Genomic DNA, 17,223 nt, shown 5'->3' with positions numbered 1-17,223 from the left:
CCAGAGAACGTGAGTTCACATCTCACCATGGCAGTTTGAGAATTTGAATTCAGTTTAAAAAAAAATCTAGAAATTAAAAACTGGGATCAGTAAAAGTGACCAGGAAGCTGTCGGATCGTCATAAAAACCCAACTGGTTCACTAATGTCCTTTAGGGAAGGAAACCTCCTGTCCTTACTCGGTCTGGCCTATACGTGACACAGGTCCCACACCAATATGGTTGACTCTCCTCTGCCACTCTGATGTGGCCCAGCAAGCCCCTCAGTTTCATCAAACCGCTATAGGCAACTAGGGACGGGCAATAAATGCTGGCCTTGTCAGCGATACCCACATCCAGAGAATGATTAAGAAAATGGTCATGTTCCACTGACTAAGTGGCATCAATTTTAAAGTACCAATCTGCTCATTATATTTAGTATAACTTTGACAATCTCAGAGTGCGACATACATAATTACTGTTTTACTTCAAAATCTTTGTGGAAAAATGATGGACATCTAATCATAATTTGAACGTTTATATTGAATCTGCAGGATTGCAAAGCAGCACAGATACTAAATAAAACAAAATACAATATAAGTTCGACCCAGCACTCTGCAGAAAAAAATGTTGTCGTGTAGCTTTTGCACTGGGGTTCAGGGTCTGGAATCCAGATGTTTTGTCGACCCACTGAGGGAGAATGTGGTTGGGGGAAAGCACATATCATTTTTACCAAGCGCACAGACAACTGGAAAATTAATTATTTGCAGTCTCCACCAAGACAGATATTTTTATTTTGATGGGTGAAAGACAGTTTTATTATAAAATGTCAAGTTTCTAAAGGAAATTTAATTTTAACCAGGTTTTAAAAAAGGCACAGGATCAAACTTGTAATTAAATGGCCTTAAAGCACAAAAGTACTGAAGGGTTCATGTCACTTCATACTATTTTTAGGACAGTTGAGTTATCTGTGCTTTGGAGCCATTTAGAGCATTCAGTACTTTGATTACTGTCAGCTTCCTGTTTCAATTCATTTCAACTTGATGAACTACAGCTGACTTCACAAAATTGAAAAGTTATTGGTTTGGATTCAGATCTAAATCCTCAATAATGTATAATGGCTAATAGCAGGAAAAAAACAAGCAACAAAGTCATGCATTGAGTTTTGATTGCCACATGAGTGGAGATAGAAAGAACAACGAACTTCAGTTTACCTTAATCTGCCCTGCCCAGTGCATTTCATATATAATGATTTACTCTCGAGTGCTGTCGCTGTTGTTCTGTGGCTGAATCCAATAGCCATTTTGCAACAAAACAATGTCCCACTAACAGCAGTGACATGAAATTAATCTGTTTTTGGTGGTGTAGGTTGAGGGACAGGGCATTGGCCAGGACACCAGGAGAACTTCCTGCTCTTCTTCAAATAGTGCCATGGGATCTTTAACATCCACTTGAACGGGGAGATGGGGCCTTGGCTAAATGTCTCATCCAAAGGGTGGTACCTCTGACAATGCAGCACTCCCTCAGTACTGCACTGTAGTGTTGGACTAAATTACGGGCTCAAGTCCTGGATCTACAACCTTCTGTCTTAAATGCGCGAGTGCTACCAACTGAGCCAAGCTAAACTGACATTTATTTCACAGTGCTGACCGTGCTATAATAATTTAGAGTAGGATTTTAACGGAGAAAATTAATTTTAATGAGGCCAACAAAATCAGCTAAAACTGCTTTGTGTTGAAATACCATCAGTTCCATTATGTTTGAGGTTGTAAGGATTGTTTGCAGGCGGCGGGGGGGCGGGGGGGGGGGGGGTTGGCAAGCGGGGGTCGGCAACATCCCATAAATTTGATGTGGAGCCGGGAGGAGCAGCGTCCCACAAATTTGATTCGGAGCTGCTGGTTTGGCTGCCAAATGCCTGAGAATACGGACCGCAGTGTGCACTGCAAATGCTGCAGTCAGTCGCAAACGAATTTTGCACAGGGCGTCTCAAGCAGGCATCAGGTCTCCTATCTGCATATGCAAAGGGCCTAATGCCAGTTTCAGGCGCACGCCTATGCAGGAGCCTTTACCAAGATGGGCGGGGAATTTCCAGCGCGGAATGAGCGCGTGCACATCACCCGCCACATTGGACCCTAGGCGCCCGTTTTACACCTTTAAAACTGGCTTGGTGTGATCCAATATCTAGGCCTAAATTTTTAAAGGCTATACCGCCACCTAGCAGCATCTTTCAGGATTACATCATCCTTTTTACTGGGCCTTCAAATATGGCAATTAACTTTGTTTTTGTCTGCAGTTATTCTTAAATTGGATTATTTGATCAATGGCAAAAAATAATTAGAGGATACTATCAGGGACTGTTGGGTGAAAAATAACTCACTGGCTAGGTGGCAACCACGACTCACATAGTTTATTGTTCATAAGCCACATGCCCCAACATGCATTGTGTTTATACTTTTTCTTTTTTACCTTTCCATTTCATATGGACTCAACATGGAATTACTGAGATGTTGAGTAATTGAGACACAATAACTTGCGTGGTGACTCAAAAAATTAAACCTTTTTTGTCTCAACTGTTAGTGATGGTTCAGTGGAGGCATAAACAACTTGGTTACACAAAAAACATAGAAATCTTTCAGACAGAGCAGTAACACAACACATAAGACGGCTTGCTTCTGAACAAGGAAGGAAGAAAAGAACTAACTTACATTTATATAGCGCCTTTCACAACCTCAAGGTGCCGCAAAGATGCTTCACAGCCAATGAGGTACTATTGAAGTCTAGCCACTGTTGTAATGTTGGGAAACACAGCAGCCAGTTTGGACACAGTAAGGTCCCACAAATAGCTATGAGATAAATGACCAGAGAATCTGGTTTTAATGATATTGTTTGAAGGATGAAGGTTGGCCAGGCCACTGGGAGAACTTCCCTACTCTTTTTCTTTTACATCCAGCTGAGGGGGCAGAAAAGGCCTCAGTTTAATGTCTCATTGAAAGATGGCACTCCCTCAGTACTGTACTCAAGTGTCAGCCTAGATTATGTGTCCAACCTCTCAAGGTCAGGAGTTTAAATCTTAATTGGTCAAATTTACATAACCCTTATGCAACTTTAGTGGTTCTTGATAGAACACTATACAGAAGAGAGGCATTCTATCATTTTGGTACAGAGAGGAGTGAGAGGGAGATAAACTAACACTGCCCAGCTTGATTTGCACCTGTTATTAGTCAACCATACAAGAATATCAATGGCAGATGTGGATAAATCATGAGATTAAGGCTGCAGTCATACTGTCACATCCGCGAGAAGTGCTTTTGGGTGCATATTGGTTCAAAAGTAGCCAAATAAATCTGAAGTCAGCTTCAGATTGACTTAAGAAAACATTAAAGCAAAGTGGTATGAGACTCCCTCCAGGAGATCGTCTCACACTGCTTGGCCTCAACATTGTATATGGCTCCAGTGTGGTATGAAGACAGGTTTAAAAAGTGCTAAGATGATCCACTGGATCTTCTGAACACTTGCTAAGCATACTGCAGTGTCTTTATGAAAATGATCCAACTTGCTCTCTCCTAACGTTAAATATAGTTAACAGGTGAACAGAACTCTGCGTGCATACAATTTCCTTGTGGCAGAGTATGATTCGCAGCCAGGCAGTCCGCAATAGGAGTCTGGTCTTGATCATTGTGTACTACACACTACGGCCACCAGTCTTGGACAGGTAGTGTTGTATAACTGCAGCTTTAGTTGGCGGGGTAGAATCCATAGCAGCATATAATAGTCCATGGGCAGTGGAAGGAGGAGGTCCGATGGCTTGAACGACTTTTCCTTACTGTCAGATATCTACCAGTGAAAAATGGATCAATGCATTAGCACTAGAACCAACTTCACTTAAATGATTAGGAATTGAAATTCCAAAGCCATTTCTACCAACATCTATTGTCTTCAATGTGGTTGATAGGCACCTAAAATGATTCAATCATGTTTTACTGTATTTACAAAATGAAATACAATCTCCAGAAGCATGGTCTTTTCCATTTAGCCAACTCTACTCTCAAAATTGTTTACATCGCAGAGAATCTCTCATTACAATCAACAACATAGGTAGAACAGAAACATCTTACTAATGTTTCACTATAAACTCTTTTAAATGAATAAATTGTGATGGAGAAAAAGCTCATTTTATCAGGAATTGACTGTCTCGCTATAGGAACACAGGTATCTTCTTTCCCTTTGCATTACTTCAGCTGCTAATGCAAGGGAAAAGAGAGAAGTCAGACTGACCCAACACATAATCTCACAGAAAGACACGACCGAAGGCAACTGGAGCCGTGCCAGCATGTACAAACATTTTAACAGCAGTAGTTCAAGCTTCCCTGATGAAAGATTAGTCTGGTTTTGCTGCAATTGGATTAGTATTTGAGCATCAACTTCAGGACATGCACAGTCCTAAAGTGCACGTCTTTGACCGTCATGGGAAGCACATATGAATATCTTTCTATAAGATAGAAAGAAACTTGTGGACATGTTGTTTTCTTCAACTCTACTAAGTGTACTATATAAATAAAACGCTGTTTACTTACTCACCCAAGAGTTAAAAACATTAAAAGGGAGGTTAGGTTCACAATGGGTTTCTTATGTTTAAAATTCATCGGGTTTTAGTTACCAGACTTATAATGTCTTTTGTTGCAAGAAAAAGTTGGTTAAAATGTAACGTGCATTAGTGTAGGTCTTTTTTTTGGTTACTTTTTTTTTAAATGGTGGCTTGGTTCAGTGTACACTCTTGCCTCTAAGTCATAACTTCATGGGTTCAAGCCCTACTCCAGAGCCTTGAGCACACAACCAAGGATGACACTCCAGTGCAGTACTGAGGGAGGGCTGCATGTTGGAGGTGCCATCTTTCGGATGAGATGTCATTATTATATATGGTGAAAAGCTGTGGCCCCAGTACAGATCCCTGGTGATGAACATCACTTGTGGTGATGAACATCACTCGTCACATCCTACCAATCACAGAACGTTGCCTTTATCCCTACCCTCTTCCTTTCTGTCTCCTGTCTCCCAACCAATTACCAATAAGTCATAAGGTTACCTCCAATTCTGTGCGCTTTTTTTTGGTAATTATACTAAATAAAGAGCATTAATGGCCCAATAGGGAATCTATATAAAGGCAGCCTTCCTCCACCTGAACACTTGTGAAAATGCAGAGACTTACGAATGTTTGTTTAGTGACAAAGCTATAAACCTTGTACTTCCTATGAGACCGTGCTGTATCAGACTACTGTACTCCGTTAATTAAATAACTTCAATATCCACACTGCGAATCCTGGCCATAAAGTTGTTACTGGATGTGATAGCCTCAATGTGGCAACAGCTTGTCTTACATTGTCCAGGAAGCAGAAAAGTTATTTTGTGTGTATTTGAAAATGAGCTTTTCTGGTGTATATTTGTGCCCAGCATGAGGATGAAACTTTTCTTCCTTCTCACTTTGCATCCAATGACAGCATCAAACATGCTTTTGTTTACCGTTCACCTCTCCTTTAAAATCCTGGTTATCTATTGCTTCCATCAAGCCCCATCCCAAGTTTCTCCCCAAGATATCCTCCCTCAACCTTATTTATCTCCTCTTTTTAGGTCCTTTGTGCCATCCACCATTCAAAAGGTGCGATCTGTGAAAAAATAAAATTTTCACACCAATACACAAATTCAGATGGGGTTATAGAATTTCACTTACACTAAAAACCACTGGGTAACAACTATCACAATTTGGATACTCAATGAGACAGCATGGAATGAGAAAAGACCATTCTGCCTCTCCCACCAAATTATGTTTTACTATCATGGATTCTACCCAATTTGTTTAAACTCCTGAAAGAGGCGATATCCGGGGCTAAAACGACCAAGAAGATAAAAGTCTATGAAACCTCTCCCTGTCCCCCAAAGGCAGTTGAGTGAAAACCTCAGGGTATCAATCTAACATAACAAGCTGCATTCTTCAATTTGACCAGCTGGGCTCCACTAATGACATTTTCATGATCCCAGCAACAGAAGAACCGGTTTCCTACAGAGTATTTCATAATCTAGATCTTATATCATTAACCTGATAAACACCCACCTTCTTTTCAAAGGATTAAATCAGCGCAGCATTAACTTGTTTTGCTAGAGTATATTCCACAAATCTATTTTATGGGGGAGGGGAGAAATTCTTCTAATCTGATCTGTCGATGCTCCTTAACCTTGTACTCTTGTCTTCGGGAACTGCACTTATTTTAATTGAACAACCTTCTTACTTTTGCATTTGCTGTGCTTTTCTGCAACTAAACAACAGTGAATCATGACCTCTCTAAATCTATTTTTCCTCCAGTAGAAATAATAAAGCTCAGTCTCTGTTCAGAACTTAAAAAACCTAGATGCCATCTTTGCTGCTCTTCTCTGAACTAATTTCAAGACATCAAGGTGATTTGAAGACAGGGGATGTGCAAAACTCCACAAAACATTACAAATGCAGCTTTAATGGTGAATTAGATGACTAAAATAACTTATTTTGACAAAAATCAAACATACATGGATAAATCCCAGAACTTGATTAGTATTATTGGCAGAGGAGTCACAGGGTCCAGATATTTTCAGTGAATGGTGAATAACCACACCCAAATCTTTAAACTTTTCCATGTTTGCTTACGTACATCCATTTAATGTGTTTGTCCTTCAGGTGAGAAGTTAAATCATTTGGCTGTTCAGGTGGACCATAAAAGTTCCCATGGCACTAATCGCAGAAGGAGCTCTCTATGGGTCCTAACCAAAATTCCTCCCACAGCCAACACTAAAAAAAATGATTAATAGGTCATTCATCTCATTGCTGTTTGCCAGATGTGCTATATGCAAAATGGCTGAGGCATTTACCTACATGATAACAGTCACTACACTAATTAAAATAATTCAACAACAACAACAAACTTTCTTTAGATAGCGCCTTTAATGTAGTAAAATGTCCCAAGGCGCTTCACAGGAGCATTATCAAACAAAATTCGACACTAAGCCACATAAGGAGATATTAGGGCAGGTGACCTAAAGATCGGTCAAAGAAATAGGTTTTAAGGAGGGTCATAAAAGGAGGAAAGAGAGGTAGAGAGGTGGAAAGGTTTAGGGAGGGAATTCCAGAGCTTAGAGCCTTGGCAGCTGACGGCACCAGCACAAAAGGACTCGTTCATTGTATACACGTTTTGCATTCCAGATCCAGTTTTCATTATTTTATGTTTATTCACATTAAATTCCTTCTGCCATTCCTTAGCCCATCACATAATTTATTCCTATTTCTGTGACTCATTTCAATCTCCCCGATACCAGCTCCATAGCTTGATGCAACCAGCAAGTTTTATATTACTAGAAGCAAGCTCCCAAGTACCATTCGTGAATAATGTAAACAGCAGATGAACCAGAACAGACACTGGAGGACCTCCATCCCAGAACTCCTCCCACCCTCCCTTTATCACCACCTCACAAAGCAGTTTTCAATTTAGTAGCTAATTTGCCATAAATTATATTAGCCTTAATCTGCATTAAAAGTCTCACATGTGGAACTTTATCAAATGCCTTCTGAAAATGCTGTCTTCTACTTTACTTTTAGAAGGTTTGTGAAGCGTGATCTCTCACTTCTAAAATATAAAAAGTGTTGATTATTCTTTATGATCTCTTTGGTCTTAATCAATAATGTTAATGCCCTGAGAAATCTTGAACATTTCCCTTACTGACTGGTTCATAATTCCCTTACCCCTGAATCACTCTTGTTTTGGAATTACATACATTAGCCATCCTCATGTTGAATCAGCAATTTGCTCAATACTTCAACCACGTCGACATTCACAGAACTAGTTGGCAGTCTATTCTATAAGTTTAAGTGTGAAGTCACTGGCTACACTTAGTTTGCAGTTTCCTTGGCTTACAATCGAGTTACATAAAGCCTAAGATGCAAAAATGAATACTGATGGATTTGAAGGAGTGCCAGATATCCGGAAGCTCATACAGGTCTTCCAACCTTTCTGCCTCTGGTTCAATTCTGTTACGACCTACATTGGTGCTCCACCTGTTTGCATTTGCAACATGCAACATCATCTCGAACCTCCGCCCAATTGACATCTCTTCTGCATAACTCAATGTAAACATCTATGTTCCCTGCATCTCAGCTGCTCCTCAATTTCTAAATTCCTCATCGTAACATTTTCTCCCTCCTAAAGTTAAGTATTAGATATATCTTAAACAGTTCGACTGTTTTTACTCTCTTTTTTACTACCCCCTATATCTCTCTTGATTGATTTCCTTAAAAACTTCTAGTCAGCTTCCAATGCTCCAGAATTCCCTAAATTCCAATGTTCACCTTCGGACCGTTGTTATTTTTCATACGTATGCTTGAGTGTCTAACTGCTTTACTGCAAAATCACAATTTTTCTGAATTTGTATAGTTTCACGTTAAATTCATTATATGGTAATAAATGAGACATCAAAACAAAGGTCTTGGGCTGAACTTTGTGTAAAAATGTGTCTTAGTCACATTTTCAAACTGTGCAGCTTCAAAAAGAAAGTACTTCAGTTTATTTGTAAATTAGGTACAATTAAAGTATTTGCATTTTTACCACTTCTAAGGAACCATAGCCTAGAATTTCCTCGGAGCTGGACCCGCTCCGTCGCCGTAACTTCACTGAATTGCGGTGGAAACCCTGCATCAACTGGTTTCTGTCGCACGTCCAGCAAAGTTACGGTGATGGAGCGGGAGTAGCTCTGAGGAAATTCTGGGGCTATGAGGCTGTTATAACTCAGGTTGGACTATAGTCACAAAACTCGCAATGGTAATTTGGGATGGATTAACAAAGAAATAACTTGCATTTATGTCGCACCTTTCACAACCTTAGGACGTCCCAAAATGTTTTACTACCAATGAAGTACTTTTGAAGTGTAGTTACTGTTGATATGTAGGAAATGCAATAGCCAATTTGTGCACAGCAAGGTCCCACAAACAGCAGTGAGCTAATGACCAGATAATCTGTTTTAGTTATGTTGGTTGAGGGATAAATATTGGCCAATACACCAGGGAGAACTCCCCTGATCTTCTTCAAATAGCGCCATGGGATCTTTTATATTCATCTGAGGGGGCAGGCGGGTCCTTGGTTTAACGTCTCATCTGAAAGATGGAACCTCCGACAGTGCGGCACTCCGTTAGTACTGCACTGAAGTGTCAGCCTGGATTACGTGCTTGAAGTGGGACTTGAACCCACACCCTTCTGACAGAGGCGAGAGTGCTACCAAGGCTGACACCCATTTTCGCTCCCCCAATCCCCCACAAACTGCTGACTCCTTGTCGAGTCTGATTTCTCGAGCACTGGAGACCATCCAACGCTTCATGGCTCGCGAGAACCTGGACAGTGAGCAGACAAGCTATTTAACCGCTTGCAGCATTACACCCAAGACCAATCTTGTCCGCACCCAACTTCCACACGAGCATTAGTCATAGAATCATAGAAAATTTACAGCACAAAAGGAGGCCATTCGGCCCATCATGTCCGCGCCAGTCGAAAATGAGCCACCCAGCCTAATCCCACTTTCCAGCAATTGGTCCACAGCCTTGTAGGTCACTGCACTTCAGGTGCACATCCAGGTACTTTTTAAATGAGTTGAGGGTTTCTGCCTCCACCACTTTTTCAGGCAGTGAGTTCCAAACCCCTACCATCCACTGGATAAAAAAAACATTTCCTCAGCTCCAATCTAATCCTTCGACCAATCACTTTAAATCTATGCCCTCTGGTTATTGACCTCTCTGCTAAGGGAAATCGGTCCTTCCTATTCACTCTATCCAGGCCCCTCATAATTTTGTACATCTCAATTAAATCACCCCTCAGCATCATCTGTTCCAAACAGAACAACCCCAGCCTACCAGCCTATCCAATCTTTCCTCATAGCTAAAATTCTCGATTTTAGCTATGAGGAAAGCTCTTACGAGGCAACATCCTCGTAAATCTCCTCTGTACCCTCTCTAGAGCAATTACATCCTTCCTGTAATGTGGTGACCAGAACTGTACACCGTACTCAAGCCGTGGCCTAACCAGTGTTGTATACAGTTCCAGCATAACCTCCCTGCTCTTATATTCTATGCCTCGGCTAATAAAGGAAAGTATTCCATATGCCTTCTTAATCACGTTATCTACCTGTCCTGCAGGGATCTGTGGACATGCACTTCAAGGTCCCTCACTTCCTCTACAGTTTTCAGTATCCTCCCATTTAATGTGTACTCACTTGCCTTGTTTGCCCTCCCCAAATGCATTACCTCATTAGTCATTGAATAGTGATTTTATCCTCCTTAATCAAGGGGGCACTGAGGCCAATTATGGCACCTCTACTGATATCAACTGAGATTAGCTAACTCAGCACACTGGGGGCTGAACTGAGGAATCTTTTTGTGTGTAAGACCCAGCCGCTCAATGGCACGGCTGGTAAAGGCATTGAGGAACAAAAAGTAGTTTTATGTAGATACCTACCATATATAGTCAGAAGATGTCAATGAACAATGGAGGCAAAACTCCTGGGTAAGGGTAGGGCAGAAATGGGTAGATATGCTTGAGGGGAGCCAAGAATTTGGGGTGGAACCTAGACCCAACAGGTGGGGGGTGAGCAGGTCTTCTACCTGCTTCCCCTATGTCTTATTGGTACTTTGAGGGGAGTACCTGGGCTACCCTGGGAATTCTGCTCATTATGCCCTCATTAAACTCAACAAAACTCTTGCCAGCCGAGACAGTCAATCCCAGTGAGTATCAATTACCTTAAAAAATTGGGTCTTTTGGTCCCTTAGGAGCAGAACTAAATTTTACTGGCTTTTTTTCTTTGTCCTGTCCTGGACCTTAGTATTCCCCTATTCAAAGAAGAGCAGGGGAATTCTTCCTGTGTCCTGTCCATTATTTATCCCTCAACCAATACCAAAAAAGATAGTCTGGTCATTTTTTCTCATTGCTGTCTGTGGGACCTTGCTGTGTGCAAATTGGCCGCTGCATTTCCTACATTACAACAGTGACTACACTTCAAAAATACTTCATTGGCTGTAAAGCCCTTTGGGACGTACTGAGGTCATGAAAGGTGCTATATAAATGCAAGTCTTTCTTTCTTTTTCTATCGGAGCGACTGCACCCTGCTCCACCAGCACCATGGGGCAGGGTCCTCTGAAGCCCCAATTGTGGCAATGACCCGGTTTCTATGATTTGGGCTGGGGTCTGTGTCAGTCTCCGTGGGTGGCTGGGAGTCCTCCTCCTCTGCACTTCTGGACTCCCAGAATTTTGGGGCTCGTAGTTTTTTCCAATCTTCAGCAAATCTTAAAAAGCTTCCAGTGAAACAACTGATCTTGGTTATAACACTGCATTTATAAAAAGTTATAAATTAGAAAATAACAAACATGTTTGAAGATTTAAATGCTCGCCTTGACATGTTCCCATGCACAGTGCTCTACAAGACTGGTAGTTGACACTGGTTCAATCTCACCCGTTAACATGCATTGCTTCAACACAATATTTAGAAGATTATTTGTAAACACCGCAATGCTAAGTGAGGGCGTGAATGATAATATCTGCGCAATCCCTCTTGTCAAACCATGTAAAAGACAAATGCTCACTTTTGACAGGCATCTGAGCCAGCTTACTGCAATGAAAAACAATTTATGCTGTTCAACATATCACGAACCTACATCCACCATTGATTGCATTTTCAAAAACATGCTTCTGAAGGACAGTGCAATATGCTGAGCACCATCCTCAGAGTGGAAAGATGCATGGGTGGAACCCCACTTCATTGAGAAAAGAAAGAAGAAAGACTTGCATTCATATAGCGCTTTTCATAACCTCAGGACGTCCCAAAGCGCTTTACAGCCAATGAAGTATTTTTGAAGTGTAGCCACTGTTGTATTGTAGGAAAGGCGGCAGCCAATTTGTGCACAGCAAGGTCCCACAAACAGCAATTTGATAATGACCAGATAATCTGGTTTTAGTGATGTTGGTTGAGGGATAAATATTGGCCAGGACACCAGGGATAACTCCCCGGCTCTTCTTCGAAATAGTGCCATGGGATCTTTTACGTCCACCCTGAGAGGGCAGACGGGGCCTCGGTTTAACGTCTCATCCGAAAGATGGCACCTCCAACAATGCAGCACTCACTCAGTATTGCAATGGAGTGTCAGCCTAGATTTTGGAGTGGGACTTGAACCCATGATCTTCTGACTCAGAGGCGAGAGTCTACCAACTGAGTCACAGCTGACACTGAGTTGAGTTCCCAATCTCAGCTGTACTGTGTGGAAGGCCAGGGAACTTACTACAGGGGGTTAAGAAAATTCACCAAGCCACGTGGTGGCTGGTTAAGAGCTGGATTTATGGTGGCCACAGAATCAAGCTCTGTGACCCATAGAGGTTTACAGCACAGAAGGAGGCCATTCAGACTATTGGTCTGTGTCTGCTCTTTGCTAGATTAATCCCAAAACCAATTTGCAATGCCCCACTCTCTCCCCATAGCCCTGTATATTCATTTGCTTCAAATATTTATTAATTTTTTGTCCACCGTAACCACTCATTGTGGGAAAGCATTTCGTGCTCCAATAACGCTCTGCATGAAGAAATTTATCCTAATCTCTCCTCTCCCATAGTGACAATTTTAAATTGATGACTACTTGTCATTGAATCCCCAACTAGAGGCAACAGCCTTTTCCTGCTCACTTTTGGCTGTGAGAGGTGCATAGTTTAGGGGAACATGGGGATGGGGGGCGGTGTACAATTTCAGCTAGCGGGCAACAAATCTTCTGAAGCAAGAAGGATATTGGAATCACCCAACAGCCAATGGTGTTCCTGGACATATTCTCTCACAATGAGAGAAACAGCAGAGAAACTACAGACTTTTGAAGGTGACAGATTGGGTGGGGCAGGAGTAACTGACATCTGAGCCTGCAATGAGTAACAATCTATGAAATGAATTATGCTGGTTCAACGTAAAGTGAACCTGTGTTTTTATGCTGTTTGACTCCACCATCTCTTGCTTTTTCAATACACACAGCTTGGCGTTTTAGAGGCAGAGATCACAGGTAGCGGGAACATACTAAACAGAGGCAGATGCCTAAAAGGTTAAATGCTCTGTTATGTAAATCCCTGAATACCACTGCTTGGTTATGGCAGTACCGGTCTTCCACCATCAAAAAGCGAAAGAAAATTAAACCAAATACAATTCTAAAACCTGGCATAAACACTCCAGCTAAAATATGAGGAGTGACCTGTTGATCTGTTTTTAGTTTAACTTGTGTCAGGAATGTCAGCCAGGACATTAGGAGGATTTGTTTTTTTGAATAGTACTGTGGGGTCTTTACCAAACTGTAAAGGGGATTGGGCAGGGTGGGATTACAGGCTGAATTCTGAGGTTTTCTGTGCTACTGACAGACATTAATTGAAAGCTTTAACAAGTAATGCTTCCACATTATAAGACACAGAAGTTGAAAAAGGACTTAAGACTTGGGGTTTTGCATCTACTTTACATTTTTATAATTTCCCAAACAATCCACTCAAAATACAGACAAGCGGAAAGCCTAATAGGAACCACCGCTATTTAAGTTAAGTTCAGATTCCATAGTGGCGAGAATGTCTTAAAGTTGACATCTCTGCCAATCTCTGAACACAGGACTTGCTACAGTGCTTCGGCTCTCAAGCCAGCTGCTGGGAGTTGCATGGCAGTGGTGTGGGTTGACTTTCCTCAGCCTGCTTGGCCTCACAGTCCATGGCCCCCTCACTCAAGCCTCTGAATCAGAAGGTTGTGGGTTCAAGTCTCACTGCAGGACAAGAGCACATAATCTAGGCCCACACTTCAGTGCAGTTCTGAGGGAGTGCTGCATTTTCAGATGTGTAATCTTTCGATAAGACGTTAAATCGAGGCCCCGTCTGCTCTCTCGAGTGGACATGGGTAAACCAAATTGGCAAAAATAGCTTGGAGGATGAGTTCATGGAATGCATTTATGACAGTTTTCCAGAACAATATGTCGAGGAACCAACCAGGGAACTGGCTATTTTAGACCTAGTATTGTGTAATGAGCCAGGGTTAATTAGTAATCTAATAGTTAAGGATCCTCTGGGGCAGAGTGATCATAATATGATAGAATTTCATATTGAGTTCGAGAGTGATGTAGTTAAGTCTGAAACTAGGATCTTAAATTTAAACAAAGCCAATTACAGTAGAAGACACAAAAAACATACTGGAAATAGTGGGGAACCAAAGGTCTAATGAGAAGGAGGAACTTAAAATAATTAAGATTAGTAAAGAAAAAGTACTTGAGAAATTAATGGGACTACAAGCCAACAAATCCCCTGAACTTGATGGCCTATATCCTAGGGTTTTAAAAGAGGAGGCTGCAGAGATAGTGGATGCGTTGGTTTTGATCTTCCACAATTGCCTAGATTCTAGAACGGTCCCCATGGATTGGAAGGTAGCAAACGTAACCCCGCTATTCAAGAAAGGAAGGAGAAAGAAAACAGGGAACTATAGGCCAGTTAGCCTGACATCAGTAGTAGGGAAAATGCTAGAATCTATTATTAAGGACATAGTAGCAGGGCACTTAGAAAATCATAATATGATTAGGCAGAATCAACACAGTTTTATGAAAGGGAAATCGTGTTTTTTGAGGGTGTAACTAGCAGGGTAGATTAAAGGGGAACCAGTGGATGTAGTATATTTGGATTTTCAAAAGGCATTCGATAAGGTGCCACACAAGAAGTTGTTACACAAGGTTAGGGCTCATGGGATTGGGGGTAATATATTAGCACGGATTGAGGATTGGTTAACGGACAGAAAACAGAGAGTAGGAATAAATGGGTCATTTTTGGGTTGGCAGGTGGGGTGCCGCAAGGATCAGTGCTTGAGCCTCAGCTGTTTACAATATATATCAATGACTTAGATGAGGGGACCGAGTGTAACGTATTCAATTTTGCTGATGATACAAAGCTAGGTTGGAGAGTAAGCCGCGAGGAGGATGCAAAGAGGCTGCAAAGGGATATAGGCAGGTTAAGTGAATGGGCGAGGAGGTGGCAGATGTAGTATAATGTGGGAAATGTGAAATTATCCACTTTGGTAGGAAGAATAGAAAAGCAGAATATTTTTTAAAAGAGACTAAGAAATGTTGGGATTCAGAGGGATTTGGGTGTCCTTGCACACAAATCACAGAAAGTTAACATGCAGGTACAGCAAGCAATTAGGAAGGCAAATGGTATGTTAGCCTTTATTGCAAGTGGGTTGGAGTATAAGAGTAAGGAGGTCTTGCTGCAATTATATAGGACTTTGGTGAGACTACACCTGGAGTACTGTGCACAGTTTTGGTCTCCTTACCGAAGGAAGGAGATACTTGCCTTAGACGGATGCAATGAAGGTTCACTAGATTGATTCCTGGGATGAGAGGGTTGTCCTATGAGGAGAGATTGAGTAGAATGGGCCTATACTTTCTGGAGTTTAGAAAAATGAGAGGTGACTCATTGAAATGTATAAAATTTGTAGAGGGCTTGACAGTTAAGATGCTGTTTCCCCTGCCTGGAGAGTCTAGAACTAGGGGTCATGGTCTCAAGATAAGGGGTCGGCCATTTAGGACTGAGATGAGGAAAAATTTCTTCACTCAGGGGGTTGTGAATCTTTGGAATTCTCTACCCCAGAGGACAGTGGATGCTCAGTCGTTGAGTATATTCAAGATTGAGATCGATAGATTTTTGGACACTAAGGGAATCAAGGGATATGGGGATAGTGGAGTTGAGGTAGAAGATCAGCCATAATCTTATTGAATGGCGGTGCAGACTCGATGGGTCATATGGCCTACTCCTGCTCCTATTTCTCATGTTCTTATAAACATAAAAAATCCCATAGCACTATTCGAAGAGCAAGGATTCATAGCTAACATTCTCTTTCAACCAACACCACCCAAAAACAGATTAGCTGTTCATTCCTTTATTTTGCTGTTTGTGGGATCTTGCTGTATGCAAATTGGCTGGCGCATTTGCCTATAAAATAACAGTATCTGTACGTCAAAAAGTAATTAATTGTCTGCGAAGCACCTTGGGACGTCCCGAGGAAGTGATAAGGCGCTATATAAATGCGAGTTGTTTCTTCATGTGATCACAATGTTAGGTCAGCAGATCATTCCTTATTACAACAATGAAGTCTGCACTGAACCAGATGATATTCAATACAGGCTCTCACCGCACAAGTCTCCAAATGAGTGTCAGTTGCATGATGTGCACTCACTTTCACCCTCGTTAGTGTTCGACCGTCCAATCTTGTTTCATTTAGTATCAAGGGAAAAGACAAACCTAGTAATAACTCTTGTCAAAATATTCTCTCTCAAGTGCAGAGTGACATTTCTCTTCTAAGCATTGCCCCCTTTTTAACCCCCACACAGATCTGAGATCCAGTGGTTTTTGAAACCACATTAGAAGAAATGTAAACTTCAAGTGGAGAATTTATAAGTGCCCTTAGTGCTTACATCTGGAATGAAGCCAATCTCGTTGAGATGGTTACTCAGCTCTGGGTCATGGAAAGCAATCATCTGGGAAAACACTGTCAGGTACTCTGTAACAAGGAGAAAATTTATTAATCATCAAATAAAAAAGCATCTGATGAAAGACAGATTCTTAAATAATACTGATTGTTTTCATAACCGGTCGTACAGAGGGAGCTCACTATCACACAGACACTACACGCAGCGACACTTTCCAGGGTGGCTGCACAAAGTCTACATAAGTGATTCCGCTTAGCAAGGATCTGCCTCTAAACAGCTGAAACCTGATAAGACCACTTGAGCCAATATCACAGCTCTATGACATACAAATGATACTCCCCTTTAATAGCGTGTGGAAAAGACATCAGTAACCGATGTAGTTTGACTCGTGGTATAACAACACTGCAGTTGCTGTCACGTGGACAGTGCATTGGGGAACTTTTGCTCAACTTAATGCTCAAACTTCTGAAAAATACCTAATCTACATCTTTGTGCATGTTTTTATGTAGTCCAGATATAAAGTAACGACTTATACACTGACAGTTTCTGGACCAACTCTCAAACAGGGAAGCAGCAGTATCATCGTTTTAAGAAGGAAATCAAGGCCGCGTATAGGGTGCAAAAGAGATTTACCAGGGATGGGAGGCTTTAGTTATGAGGCGAGAAGGAAAACGGGGACTCATTTCACCAGAACAGAGAAGGTCGAGAGGAAATTTGAC

General features: G+C 41.5%; 1 protein-coding gene across 1 annotated transcript in view; it reads right to left on the bottom strand.

The window, feature by feature from the left end:
• tbck (TBC1 domain containing kinase) overlaps positions 1–17,223 on the bottom strand; it is a 163,749-nt gene that overhangs the window by 74,054 nt on the left and 72,472 nt on the right. The window contains exon 20 of the mRNA XM_067994439.1: positions 16,490–16,575. Coding sequence (XP_067850540.1) covers positions 16,490–16,575 — 86 coding nt within the window. The remainder of the gene's footprint in view (positions 1–16,489; positions 16,576–17,223) is intronic.

The sequence above is a fragment of the Heptranchias perlo genome, chromosome 1 (genome assembly GCF_035084215.1).
Source record: "Heptranchias perlo isolate sHepPer1 chromosome 1, sHepPer1.hap1, whole genome shotgun sequence".
Taxonomy (NCBI): domain Eukaryota; kingdom Metazoa; phylum Chordata; class Chondrichthyes; order Hexanchiformes; family Hexanchidae; genus Heptranchias; species Heptranchias perlo.
The sequence above is the reverse complement of the archived record's forward strand: the minus strand, read 5'-3'. Positions and strand labels throughout refer to the sequence as shown.